Source organism: Condylura cristata, unplaced genomic scaffold (assembly GCF_000260355.1).
Source record: "Condylura cristata isolate star-nosed mole 26May11 unplaced genomic scaffold, ConCri1.0 scaffold00025, whole genome shotgun sequence".
In the NCBI taxonomy this organism is placed as follows: Eukaryota; Metazoa; Chordata; class Mammalia; order Eulipotyphla; family Talpidae; genus Condylura; species Condylura cristata.
The window spans coordinates 14,354,158-14,367,577 of record NW_004567126.1 but is presented as its reverse complement, the minus strand read 5'-3'; the positions used below and the strand labels follow the sequence as shown (position 1 = coordinate 14,367,577).

General features: G+C 49.9%; 1 protein-coding gene across 6 annotated transcripts in view; it reads left to right on the top strand.

Moving 5' to 3' along the window:
* PKNOX2 (PBX/knotted 1 homeobox 2) overlaps positions 1 to 13,420 on the top strand; it is a 253,357-nt gene that overhangs the window by 226,930 nt on the left and 13,007 nt on the right. For all 6 annotated transcript variants that reach the window (XM_012729584.1, XM_012729580.1, XM_012729581.1 and 3 more), the window contains 3 exons: positions 3,066 to 3,195; positions 3,633 to 3,730; positions 4,509 to 4,628. In XM_012729584.1, the coding sequence (XP_012585038.1) occupies positions 3,066 to 3,195; positions 3,633 to 3,730; positions 4,509 to 4,628 (348 nt within the window). The remainder of the gene's footprint in view (positions 1 to 3,065; positions 3,196 to 3,632; positions 3,731 to 4,508; positions 4,629 to 13,420) is intronic.

The window sequence follows — 13,420 nt, the reverse complement described above, 5'->3', positions numbered from 1 at the left end:
GCGAGGAAGAAGAAGAGGTGCCTGGTTTTCTTTAGCCAAAAGAAGTAGGGAGTGATTTATCTGGTGGCTTAAAAGTGCCAGGCACCAAGCTTACCTGGACTGTGGCCCGTGGACGTCCAAACACATCACTTAGCCACTCAGTGTGACCAGTGGCACGACACTCGGCAGACCCAGGTCGAGGCACAGCTGTTTGACTCAGAAGTCACTTCTATTCTCCAGACCTCAACTGTCTGCAGACAGACAGAACCATCTCTCTCCTGAGGATCCCGTAGGTAGTGGTGAGACTAAGATGAAATCTCATGGTAGCAGAATTCACTATAATATTCCCTATAATATAAACTGACTTGGCTTGTGTTTTCCCAGCATTGCTACATAGCTTGGGAAAGACTGTCAGAGACACCTCTTTATGTTAGACATTCCCAAATACTCTTCCCCAGTGAGGGACACCCAGGCGTGGCGCTCCTTCATAATCTCTTCCAATGAGGAGACTATGGAGTAGTTATTTCCACTAATTTTAGGATGAGTGGCATGGAAGAACCCCCTCCTCTATCAAATTATCTTCCAAGTCTGCTTCCACTTCAGATGACACCAGCACTGGTTCACACCCAGCCGGAACTGGGATGCTGGGATAGGGAATCTCAACCTACCTGTAGACTCATAGCTAAAAATCCAGCCTCGAAGTTTCCTGGGCCTGACACAGGAGGACCAAGGCCAGCTGGTTCCCAAACGAAGCGGGTGCCCAGGCTTCCGCTGTCCTTCTAGGTTTGCTTTGGCTTTTATCTACTCCCCTTGCCTTCAGTAACTACTGACTGAGCCCTGTGATTCAAAGAGCACCTGACTACCCAGGTCTTGGCATGGGAGGGAGGAGAGCTGGGTTCTACTCCTATAATTGCCAACCAGCCGGTAACTTGGGTTTCTAAGACTCAGCTCCTTATTTGCACCTCCTGGAGCTGAACTATATGGCTTTTACAGCCTTTCTAGTTGCCGGGCTCCCACAGGTCAGGCTCAGTGCTGGGCTTCACCTGCGGAAAAATAAACCTCACTGGTTGGGAGGCTCTCGTAGAACCCCAGAAAGGAGGAGGCAAGGCAAGATCCACCCTCTCCCTGCCCCCAAGGTCACGGCAGCAGAGGTGAGCCAAGAATAGAAACGAGGCCTCCGCCCTCCCTCTGCCCCTCCCCTCTCCCCCCCCAGAAGCCAGACTAGGAGGCCAAGCAGCAGGTGGCGGGGGAGAGAGAGCCAACTCCCCATGCCCGGTGCTGCTTATTTATGGGTGCTGCTCCTGCAGTTCTGGGTTCAGGGACAGCCCAGGAGGGTGAAAAGGGCGGCTCCAGAGAAGATGCCAAGGGGGATTTCATTGGCTGGGTTGAGTGAGCTGTATAAATCAGTGCCTTCTGCCACTTCCTAAGTGGCTCTGCCAACTTCCCAGGTGCCAGGGTCTGGTGGCAACTCACCATGGCTATTCCCTGGGGCTTTAATATTTTAACTTTGTCTCTGTACAACTAAGCATTGGCTCAAGGTTCCTTCCAAAGTATGTTTCTACACATTTTAAACTCTGGACTTGCCTGGACACTGAAAGCACAAGCTTCTCCCAGTCCTAAAAATGAGTGCTCGGAAGAAAGGACCCCCATTTTCTATGTTGGGCCCCCAGTAAGTCTACTAACCGCTTACCTGTCTAAACCCTTACAGCTCAGACCTTGTGATTCCAAAACTGGAGCATGGGGATGTTAGCCCTGGGTGGCCCTGGGCATGTACCCCAGTCCCAGCTCTGTTTCAGATGCAGAACTGGGGTGACATGAGCTAGGAGACCCACGTGGCTCTTCTTCATTTTTAAAGATTTATTTATTTATGACTACAGAACTGGGGTACAGGCCAGAGGTGCAGGGGGGGTGAGAGGATTCACCAGAGAGGCAGAGCAGGGAACAGAACAGGCAGTGGGCAAGACAGGAGAGGTCTGCTACGCCATGTGGGTCACCTCCCAGGCTGGGATAGAACTCACACTGAGGCAGCACCCATTGCACCAGGAGGGAGGGCCCCACTAGGGTCTTCCATGACACCTCATCGACACCTTTCTTGCTGTCTCCAAATACAGCAGGAAATCTTGACCTTCACACCCCCTATTCCTGCTTCATGAATTGGGGCACCTGCCCGTTCCCCAGCGGGGAGGGATGCTTCCTTCTCCTCTTGCCATGATCCCTCAACATCAGGTCCAAATACTTCCTTGCATAGCAGGATGGATGAGGCCAGAGGGAGTCAGAGAAGACAAACTGCAAAGATTGTCTCCCAGAAAAAATGGGGGCTGGCAGGGGATAAAGGGGAAAAGGGAAACTGTTGACAGTGGGGTTCGATGTTGGGAGTTGAGCAGGGACATAGAATTGATAAAATGTGCCAAAAGGTGGTGGAGGCTGAGGCTCACATAGTTATGAAAAGTCTATTTTATTATTATTTAATATATGTCTTAGAAGCCATGATGTGCCAGACATCGAGGCAGGCACTACAGGTGCAGAAGATAAAATGTTCGAGTCCCCTTGTACATGGAGTTAGGTGAAATGAATGCTGGGATGCTCAGGCCTAGGAGAGGGTCAGGGGTAGGGGCTAGAACCAGCTGAGTGTGAGGGAAGGTGAATGCTGAGCAGGGGAGCCTGATTCTCAACTCTGGCTGTACCGTAGAATCGCCTAGGGAAGCTTCCAAAACCCCACAGTCTTATTACACCCCCTGAATGGTTGAATTAGAATCTCTGGAGTTGGAACCCAGACATCAGGATTGGAAATTCCAAAGCCAAGTCAAGGTGGGGGCCCCAGGGTGACAGGGCGGCTCATGGCTCCGGTTTGCAGGAGAATGGAGGGGCTATATGAATGGCTGGCTGGCTGGCTGGCTGTTCATATGGAGCCTTCTCATTCACTCTTGCTAGGAAGCTGTAAGAATTGCCTTTGGATCGGGGTCTGGGAGAAGCAGGAAGGTGGGAGGAGGGAGAACAGGAAGGGGAGAGGGGAGAGAAGGCGTCTGGGGCTGTGGCATCTAAGCTCTTAGTGACATTGTCACAAACCACACCTCCCTTACTGCCAGGACCTCCTGCAGAATTCCCCCAATTCCATGTCTGGAGTCTCCAATAACCCCCAGGGGATTGTGGTCCCAGCCTCAGCGCTCCAGCAGGGCAACATCGCCATGACGACCGTCAACTCACAAGTGGTGTCAGGTCGGTGCAGGGGATTGTGGGGTACATCCCTGGGAGGAGAGCTGGTGGTCCTGAAGGGATTACAGGGTGGGGGCAGGAAACTGCCCAAAGTATTCTAGGATGTGGGAGGGGGTGCTCCCTGTCAAGGAAGGGGCTCCCAGCTGAGTTCTGTACATTGCTAGCTGGCTAGCACAAAGGCCTGACTGTGATGGTTTGGAACAATTTTGGGTCAAAACCTCATGAGCCCCTCAGAACCCAAGTAAGGCTAGCATCCCGCCATCATCCCCCAAACACCCAGAGAGGTACACTCCTCCCCTACCCACCCCTCCCTGACTGGGCTCAATGCTTCCAGAGCAGAGGGTTTTTATGTGTGATCATCAAAGGAACTGGGAACCCTGCTTTTCCTCACTCTTACCCACCCCCATAGCAGGGGACCCCAAAACTGGTTGTCTCCTCAGGTGGAGCCTTATACCAGCCAGTTACCATGGTAACCTCCCAGGGTCAGGTGGTCACCCAAGCAATCCCCCAGGGAGCCATCCAGATCCAGAACACCCAGGTGAGTGAGTACGCACGGGCGTGGGTAAGGGAGGGCAGGCATCATGCTTGCTGTCTGCTAGGCACTTTGTACAAGCAAAGTCCTCATTAACCTCTAAAAGTGGGCGACCCCCACTTTAGTCAGGATGCTGTCAACTCTGAAGATTTCACTTTATCCCAGAGTAGGAAAGATAAGTATAGGACCCTGCCATTCCTGTTCCTGGTCTACACCCTGAGCCACTCTGTAATTCAGTGGGATTTGTGTATACGCAAGCGGATGAGGAGCAAGAAGATCTGAAGTCAGAGGCCTGAGCTCTGACATTAACTCTCATCTTGGATAAGTCACCCTAACCTCTCCAAGTCCTGGAGTTCTTATCCACAACAGCAGGATTAGCACCAACTGCACACAGCCCCCCCCCCCACCTGGGGCTGTCCCGAGGGCTAAAATAACATAGGAAAGTGTTTTGCCAGCCATAGAAGATCCCAGAGATACTGTTATTGGATGGTTTATGGCAATTTCATCTCTCCTCTGCCCTCTGCATGTCCTGTTTCCTCCATCTCTCCTCTCTCACCCCCTTCAGCCTTTCCCTTCTTCTCCTTGCCTTTCCTTCTCTCTTATTTCCCTTGCCCTGAGGGGCTAATGTGGGGTGATGGGAAAGGTGACCTCCCTCCCCAGGGCCCTAAGAACCAGTTGGGAAAAGGGGATTGGCAGCGAGAGCCTGCCATCACTATGGCAACAGGTCCCAAGCTGCTGGCCTGCCAGGCTGCTGATGCTGATTTTTTCTCCACGTGCCCTGAAGGTTAACCTTGACCTCACCTCCCTCCTGGACAATGAGGATAAGAAGTCCAAGAACAAACGAGGAGTCTTGCCCAAGCATGCCACCAATATAATGCGTTCTTGGCTCTTCCAACATCTCATGGTGAGTGTGTGTGTGTTGGGGGCATGGTGCAGCCGCTTGGGGTAAGAATAACCCCTTGGGTCTCCAACTCTGCTGCTATCTCCAAGTCTAAGGGGGTCTGTGCTCCAAGAGAGCTCTCTGATAGGAGGGCACCTTCTGGAAGCCAGGTCAAAGGGGCCTACAGCTGGGAGATTCTTCTAGAGCTGGTTGCTGTGATGTCAAATGCAGGCACGGGGATATATTTGAATGAGTTAGGTGCTGCTGGGCAAGGGTACAGTGGGCCCAGCGTCGTGGATACTTGTCCAGAACCCTCCTTCTATGGGCAACCATGTTTACATGCCCCACTCCATGGAGGACAGTAAGAAAATCTTGATTCTCCGCCTGAACTTATCCGTTTCCCAAGGTCTCTGGCTGGAGCAGCAGAGGGAGTGTGTCCATTTCCCTCTGTCCAGCGCCCCCAGATGCAGAGAGGGGTGGTGGCAACCAGGACCCCGAGGACAGCCAGGCTGATCCCCCAGCTTCCACACTACACCAGCTTAGCAGCAAAGCAGCACAATCACTTTCGCAGGCCTCCCTGACTCCCTGTGTAAAAAGACAACAAGACCTAGGTTTCAACTGGATGTTTATAAGGTGTCTGCTATGGTGGCTTGCTCTAGGGTACCAGCCAGCACGGCCAAGTTGTGTGTGTGTGTGTGTGTGTGTGTGTGTGTGTGTGTGTGTGTGTGTGTGTGTGTGACCAAATGTCAGAAAGGACTTCAAAACTGACCTGCAATGCCCGAGCACCACTCAAGGGCCAGAGCAATAGGAGAGGCCAAGGGTTGGCATTGTCAGCTCTGTCTGGGCCGTGTGTGCGTGCGTGTGTGTGCGTGTGTGTGCGTGTGTGTGTGTGTGTGTGTGGAGAGGGAGGTAGATCCTGTGAGCACAGACAGGTTTCCAGCAGCCTAGGCCTGGCCTGTCTGTATGTAGATAGGCAGATTAGGTCAGTACAAGGATCTCAGGCACATTGGCCTGCAGCATACAGGAAAGACCCAGGAAGAAAGGGAAGCTTTCTTCAAGGGAGCAGGGGAAAAGTCAAATGGATCACGGAAACCAATCAGTCAACGGTCCATCGCCGACCCTTCGTTTACAATGGGAGTGCTCCAGAAACTGGGAGCCCGGGCCTCGGCAGTGATTCTCAGACTGGGGGGTCTTCAGGGCCTGCCTGCAAGGGCTGGGCCTGTGCGTCCAGAGGACAGGAAGAACTACTGTGCTAACAGACGTGGCCAGGAGCTCCGCATCAGCCCCTCCTGCCTCTGCCCCCCACCTCTAGGCACTCAGGCCACCTCAGCGAGCGGGGAATGCACAGCCTAGTAACTTGATCACAGGCTGGAAGGCTGAGGTTAGGGAGAGGAGACCAGAGAGACACCCAGAGCTGGTGGTGGTGCCAGGGAACGGGCACAGGCTCAGCCTGGAGCCCCCGGGTGCAGCTCTGGGTGCCAGTACTCCTGCCAGTCCTGGTTGTCCACGGTCAGCCAGTGGACTGACACGGCCCCGCCAGCCGTTCCCTTGTCCAGCCCCCTGCCCTGCCCATGGGAGGCCCTTTAGCCCAGGCTGGAGTCCCACTGACCTGTGCAACGAGGGTGGGGGCAGAGCAGGAGGCCCGCCCCCTCCGTGGCAATGTGGCCCCATGACTGTGCTCTGGGGATGCCTGCAGGTGTCTGGAAAGCGCCTGGCTTCAGTCTAGGGCTTTCCTTTTCTCTGTCACCTGATCACACTCATCTCTCTGTCCAGCATTGCATTATAGCTTTATGCAAGTTGATCTTTGAGAATCAACATACATTATATTAATTATATTCATTACATTTATAGCATTTATTACATGGATTGTATTTATTACATTTATTAAATGTATTATATGATATGTCCAATTCTACCCTTCACCATACCATAATCCTCTTTTTCCTGATATATATACACCCCCTTCCCTTCTGGTGACCACTAATGAGTCTCATAGGCCAACAGTTTATATTTCTTTTATTTAGCTCATCTGTTTGTTTTCTCTATATTCCTCATAAGTATAAAATCATAAGGTGTTTGTCTTTCTCCGTCTGACTCATTTTACTAAACATAATTCCCTCCAGATCCATCCATGTTGTTGCAAATGGTAGGAATTCGTCTTTATTTTAATAGCTGAATAGTATTCCGTTGTGTAAATGAAACACATCTTCTTTATCCTTTCTTCATCTAGTAGACGGTTTCCAGTTGTTAGCTATTGTCAGTAGTGCTGCAATAAACTTGGGGGTGTATCTGTCCCTTCAAATTAGTGCTTTTGTGTTTGAGGGGTGAATACCCAAAAGTGGAATAATCAGATCACATGGAATTTCTATTTGTTGTATTTTTTGAGGTGTCTCCATACCACTTCCATCTCTTACAAAGACTCTGGTGAAGCGGTGGCATCTCAGCAAAGCCTCTGGCACACAGAGGTGCTACACAGATGTCGCTTCTCTTTCCATCCTCCCCCGTAGGCCACCCCCTGCATTTCTCAAGACTGATGCGAGCACACCTAGAACCTCACCGGCGGGGTGGGGGCAAATGTAGGAGGCAGTGGAGCTGCAAGACAGATCCGCTGTCAGGAGCCCGGCACCCAGGGGAGCACCTCTGCTTTGGACTTCTTGCTCTGCTACTTTCCACACTCCTGTGCAGTGCACCTCTGAGACCACGCTTCAGTCTGAGACTGGAGGGTCACCTGCTCGGTCCCTCGGGGCTGTGTCTTACCTCTCTCCTTGGGCCATAGTTCACATCCTCCCCTCTGCCCCCTTTCCTGGGGAGCACCTCTGTTGCTCAGGGTCTTCCTTTCTGCCCCGCGGACACTGCCAGCCAGACTTGACAAGGCAGGGGACGGCAGAGTGAAGAGAGAGGGTAGCTGAGCACAAGGATGAAGGACCCAGATGGGCCGTGCAAAAGGACCTGGAATGAGGGAGGGGATTGGCTGAGAACATGAGTGTCTGCCACTCCCCCAGCCCCCAACCCTCTCCAGCTCAGAATGCAGCCCCGCATGGGGCCTGTGAATAAAGCAAAGTCCTCCTCCAGTTGATGGAGCATGGGTGGCATCCAGGAGGAGACAGGGCTGTGGCTCCTGAGCCCACAAAGTCAGAACCCAGAACTTTGGATGAGGACAGGAAAGAGATGGGGAGCAGCCCAGACGCAGGGACTCTGCAACACAGCTCTCCTCTGCAGGCTGTGGGAGGGCTCAGCCTGGCCACCAGGTACAGGAGGGCATCCACACTCCCACACCTGGCTCAGGAAAGAGTGACGCCGGCTCTTGGCACCTGGGCACAGTAGCAAAGAGACAGGTGGCTGACGAGGCTCTCCCTTAGCCATGCATCACTGTGGTTCTATTTCTTTGAAAAAAGATGGCACCCATTTTTCATGGCTATAAAAAGTAAATCAGGAAACATACAAAGAACCATACTCACACACGGTTGCACTTAAGAAATATGAGTTCTCTGAACTTTCTAGAACAGTGGGCCAAGAACAAGTATTTGAAGCTTTGGCCCAACATTTGTGAAAATCAATTAGAGGTGGGTGACTGACCTGGGGCTCTGATCTGTAACACCTACCGACTTTACTGTCACTTAACCCTGAGGATACTTAGTGATGACGTGACTTAACCTGTTCCATGTGTATATGTGTGTGTCAGAGCCACATGTGTCACAGCTCTGACTCAGCTGTAAATGACTTGGGAGTAGGGATCAGCCATTACACCATCTCCTTGGGTCCTATGTGCTTTTACAGGATGTTACAGCTGTCATTCCCAACCCAGAGTTCTGGGTTTTGCCAAGTTTAGCTTATTTCTTTTTTGTTTCTTTTTTTTTTTTTTTAAGGTTTATTTATTCATTCATACAGAACTGAGGTACAGGCCAGAAGTGCATGGGCAGTGAGAGGATTCACCAAAGAATAGAGTAGAACAGGCAGATGGACGAAGTACACTGCTGAGGGGAGCAGCGGGCGGGTCAGGAGAGGTCTGCCACGCCATGTGGGTCACCTCCAGGGCTGGGGATTGAACTCATGCTGAAGTGGCTTTAGCTTCTTATTGCTGTGCTTTAACCCACTGCGCCACCAGGGAAGGCCTGAGTTTAACTTATTTCTTTACACATAGTGTACTAAGACACATTGTGAGTGCCCAAGATAGGGTTTGACTCTTTTCCCCAAACATACTTGATGGCTCAACGTCCCTCTTGATTGCTCTGAGGAACAACTCTGACTTTGCAGTTCTTGAGAAATATAACTTTATACCAAATTGGACATAGCATAGCTATTCAATTTTCAGACAGATGGGGAGTAAAGGTATGAAAAGGAGCAGATCTCATTGAATAGTAGGTGTTCTTATATCCAGCACAGTGGGGACAACTAAATTTCTTGGTTAGTTAACTGGGAAAGTTGGTTGAAGAAAGAAACAGACTTTGAAACATTTTATTTTCATGTAGCAGAAATACATGTGTATGTATTTGCTAACTTTTTGATATAGAATCAAGGTCTTCTTCTGGTTAAAGTTTGTCACTTTCTATGCAAAAAACTCTCTCACATTTAACATCCACAAATTCCATCTTTATTTAAAATGAAAAAATAACTTTGATGTCTAGGAAATAACCTGATTTCAGGATTTTTCTAGATTTTTTCCATGAATTCCAGTCTCCTATTCTGATGCAACATTTTAAGTAAATTTGAGCCATCCCTCTTTCCAAAGCTTTCCATTTAATTTTCTTAGCAAATTGTAACTCTTTGTTTCTGAACTGGTATTTCACTGGTTTATAGACTAGCTAATTAAGGTACATAATTGCAATAACATGTATATCTGGTATCAAGCGGTCTGGATACAAACAGACTGACTTCCTTACAAGCAGATACATTGGCTAATGAACATTCTACACCTTCCCTGCCCACATCCAGGCCAATGTAGACAGGAGTGCTGATGGTTTACCAGAAGAAATGAAGAGTGTTGTGTAATCTGAAAAGCTGGTTAACAGAGATGGGCTACAGAACTTCTACGGCAAAGAACTAGCTATTTCTGTTGTCTTCTTGCCCGGCAGAAGCTGGGATTCTTTGTTTCGTTTTTGTCCTGTGCCTGAGGCTTCCTGTCATGTCTTGTGTTCTGTGGCATTAGCCGCTATAGAAATGTATGCAGGTAATAGAACACTCCTGAGATGGAGGTTAAATCCCAGAGCTATTTTGCTTGTTAGGTTGCAAGTGAGATTGGGGTGGTTTCATCCATCAGTTGCTTGCTTCTGGGTCCCCAGAGAATGTGGTGATATTGTCTTGCTGTTATATTTTGGCTGCAAGAAGCTAAACTCCTACCAGAAGCAATCATCCCATAGCAAACCCTGACCGGGCAAGAAACCCCAGCCAGAGGTCGACTCCATGGATGGAAAGAGAGCCGCTGCCCCTCCGGCCCAAGCCAGCACTCTTCTGCCCAGATCCCAGCCTCTCTGGGCTTCCCAGAGTCCCAGGGGACTCTGCTCATTTCCATCCAAAAATGTGACTCTTCTCTGCGCTGCCACCCAACCACAGGAGCAGCTTCACAGAATGTTTTTTGCGTGCCGAGATCCCAGCAAGGAAGCCACGCCCCAGCAGCACAGCTCCGAGCCGCCATGCCTGCACCACTGGCACGTGACAGGTGTATGCTAAGCCCCTCATGCACCATCTCCTTTAGTCCGCCCAACCTGCCTAGGAGGTAGCTACCACTGTATCCTCACTTTTCCAAAGTGAGTTTCAGCAAAGGTGACACTTCCCCAAGGTCCCATGGGGTTTCAGCCAGGTCTGCATGGCCCCTAGGGATGGATGCCTCCACGCTTGGCTCCCATACGATTCTAGCTAAAGCCAGGGACAGCCCCAACTCTCAGCAGAGTCAAAGAACCCTGTCCCAGGAGGCCGCTAGGATTTCATTTGCCCAGCCCTCGTTTTTAGCCCTCGAGTTATGTGCCTTTCTGTCTCTTCCGGCCCCGCCCCTCTCTGTCCACCACACCCATGAGTCCGGCAGGTCCTGCAGGGCTGCTGGCGGAGATCACAGGTGCTCACTGCCCTGCTCACTGCCACCCAGGTCTCCTGTTTGGGTTGCCTGCTCTCCCATAATGCCATGAGAGCCGAGGGACTTGGCCGAGTCTCTGTTGTGGTCAGAGAAGCCGAGGGCTCAAAAGGCACCAGAGACCTTCTTGGTTCAGCTAGAAGTATTTTAAATGGAAATATAATTCACCATCAATTCATGATTTAAACTGCACCATTGAGAGGTTTTTGGTAGATTTACAAATTATACAGCCATCAACACTATCAAATTCCAGAATATTTTTGTCTCCCACGACAGAAACCCCATACCCATTAGCCATCACGTCCCTGCCCTCAGAAACTTGCAATCTACTTTCTGTCGCTATGCATTTGCCTATTTAGATATTCCACAGGAGCAGAAGCATTGAATTTGTTATCTTCTGTGACCAACTTCTTTTCACTTAGCCTGTTCTCAGGCTTCTTTTCTATACATTTCCTTCCCTTTTTTAAATCGACTGACTTACCCTTATGTTACAGCCTTGTTCGTTTTTCACGATGTAGGACTTCTCCCCTCAGGTAGAGTCACAGTTTTCCCACCACCAAAGCTCCCGTGGTCCAAGTACTCCCTCCTCTCCCCACACTTTTCTTCCTTCTCCTCTTACTTGTCCCCACCCCCAATATCTCAGAGCTTCCAGTTTGGGTCAGTTTTAAGTTTGCTTGATCCCTTGTTTGGTTTCTTTATAGTCCACAATAAGTGAAATCAGCACTCTTCTCCTTCTGGCTCACTTGATTTCAAATAATCCTGCCCAGCGCCATCCATGTAGTCACAAATGGCATGTTTATCTCTTCTGGATTGCCACAAATGCAATGTTTATCTCTTCCAATCACTGAGTAGTATCCATTGTGTATATCCACCACATCTTCTTGATCTACTCCTCTGTTCTAGGATATTTAGGTTGTTTCCATATCTTGGCTATTGTCAGTTGTACTGCAATAAACATAGATATGCAGGTTTCCTTTCAATGAGTGTTTTTGTGTCCTTTGAGTAGATGCCTACGAGTGGAATGCTAAGTCATATTGCAGGTCCATTTTCAGTGCTTTGAGAATCTCCACGCAGCCTCCATACATCCTGGGCCTTCTACATTCCCAGCAACTGTGTACAAGTGTTCCTTGTCCTCGACATCCTCGCCAACATGTGTTGCTTCTGGCCTTCCTGATATGGACCATTCTCACTGCTGTGAGAAGGTCTTCTTGTGGTTTTGATTGGCCTTTCCCTGATGCACCTTCTAATATGTACAAGTATCTTGCTCCTTCTTATGAAGGAACAATCTTCCGTTGGATGGCTGCACCCCATTTTGTTGATCCAGTCAGCAACTAATGGACACTTGGGTGGTTTCTACTTTGGGGGCTCTGGGCAATGCTGCTGCGCAAATGACATGTGATTTGGAGCCTGCCGTTCTAGTAAAGACTCTTCGTCAGATCCCAGCCATCCTCATCCACACCCCTAGAGACTCATCCCCGCGGGGGGCCACAGGCTGCTGCAGACACGGGGTGACACATGTGCTGCCCTGGGGCTCCTGGGTGGGGGAGGGGTGGGGTAGAACCCAGTCAATTGCTGCAGTGCCCTGGCATCACCTGTCACCTGCAGTCACGCCACATCCTTTGCACACAATGCCACCTGTGTTGGCATTGTGTTAAGGCCCAAAAGAATTCTACACCTGTCCCTGGTATGGACCCACTTAAGGATCCTTCGGTGCTGCCGCTTAGGCAGGGCGAGGTCTTCTACACACACAGAGATGTGGTCTGTGGACAGGACGCTGTACCTAGTGGCAGGATCTGGATTTAGGTTTCACAGTCCTGCTACTAGTCAGGGGACCTGGTGTGAGTTGCTTAATCTCAGCAGACCTGTTTCCCCGCTGTGAGATGGAACTCACGATATCCCTCTCATAGCACTGTTGAGTAGGCAGAGTAAGACGCTGGACAAGCGAGCTGGAGACACAGCTATGGCTACGAGTGCCCCCAGGCTCATCATGGGAGCCTCTGTAAACTGCCCCACCTTGGAAAATGCTGGGAGAAATCTTGATGCTTTTACAGAATTCCCTGGAGAAAGTAAGAAATTTTGAAAAGAAAAGAAAAAATCATTTAGAGAGACTGAACCATTCTTGTCCCAGAATTTCCTCTCTGCTGCTTACTTTTTTCCTTTAACTTTGTCACATTATCTGAAATGCTACTTCTCAGAAACCCATTTACAATTATCCAGTCCCTGTCAAAATTAGATGCCTGTGGAGAGGCGTCATGCATTCACAGTTTAGTCTACATTAACCAAAGCTGACTTTTCTGCTCCCATCTAGCTAAGTTCAGCTTCATGGGAGGAGCGCCAGTGTTTGTTATTGGTAGTGGATGAAGATGACCACTTATTATTATTATTTTTAATTTCAGAAGCAGCACTTCCTTTTTTTTTTTTTTTAAGGTTTTTTTTTTTCTTCCGGGTTTGGGTTCCAGGCCGGGGTTGCGGGGTTGTTGGGGTTTTTACCAGAAACAGAGTAGGGAGCAGAACAGGCAGATGGATGAAGTACATTGCTGAGCAGAGCAGTGGGCAGACCAGGAGAGGTCTGCCGTGCCATGGGGGTCACCTCTGGGGTGGGGATCGAACTCATGCTGAAGCAACTACAGGTATCCTAACCCGTTGCACCACCAGGGAGGGCCCTGACCACATTTTTTAACACAGCATTCTGAGAAAGCCAGCCTCCATGGGTGCCAGAAGAAACACTTCTAGCAATTACTCTTCACCTCTT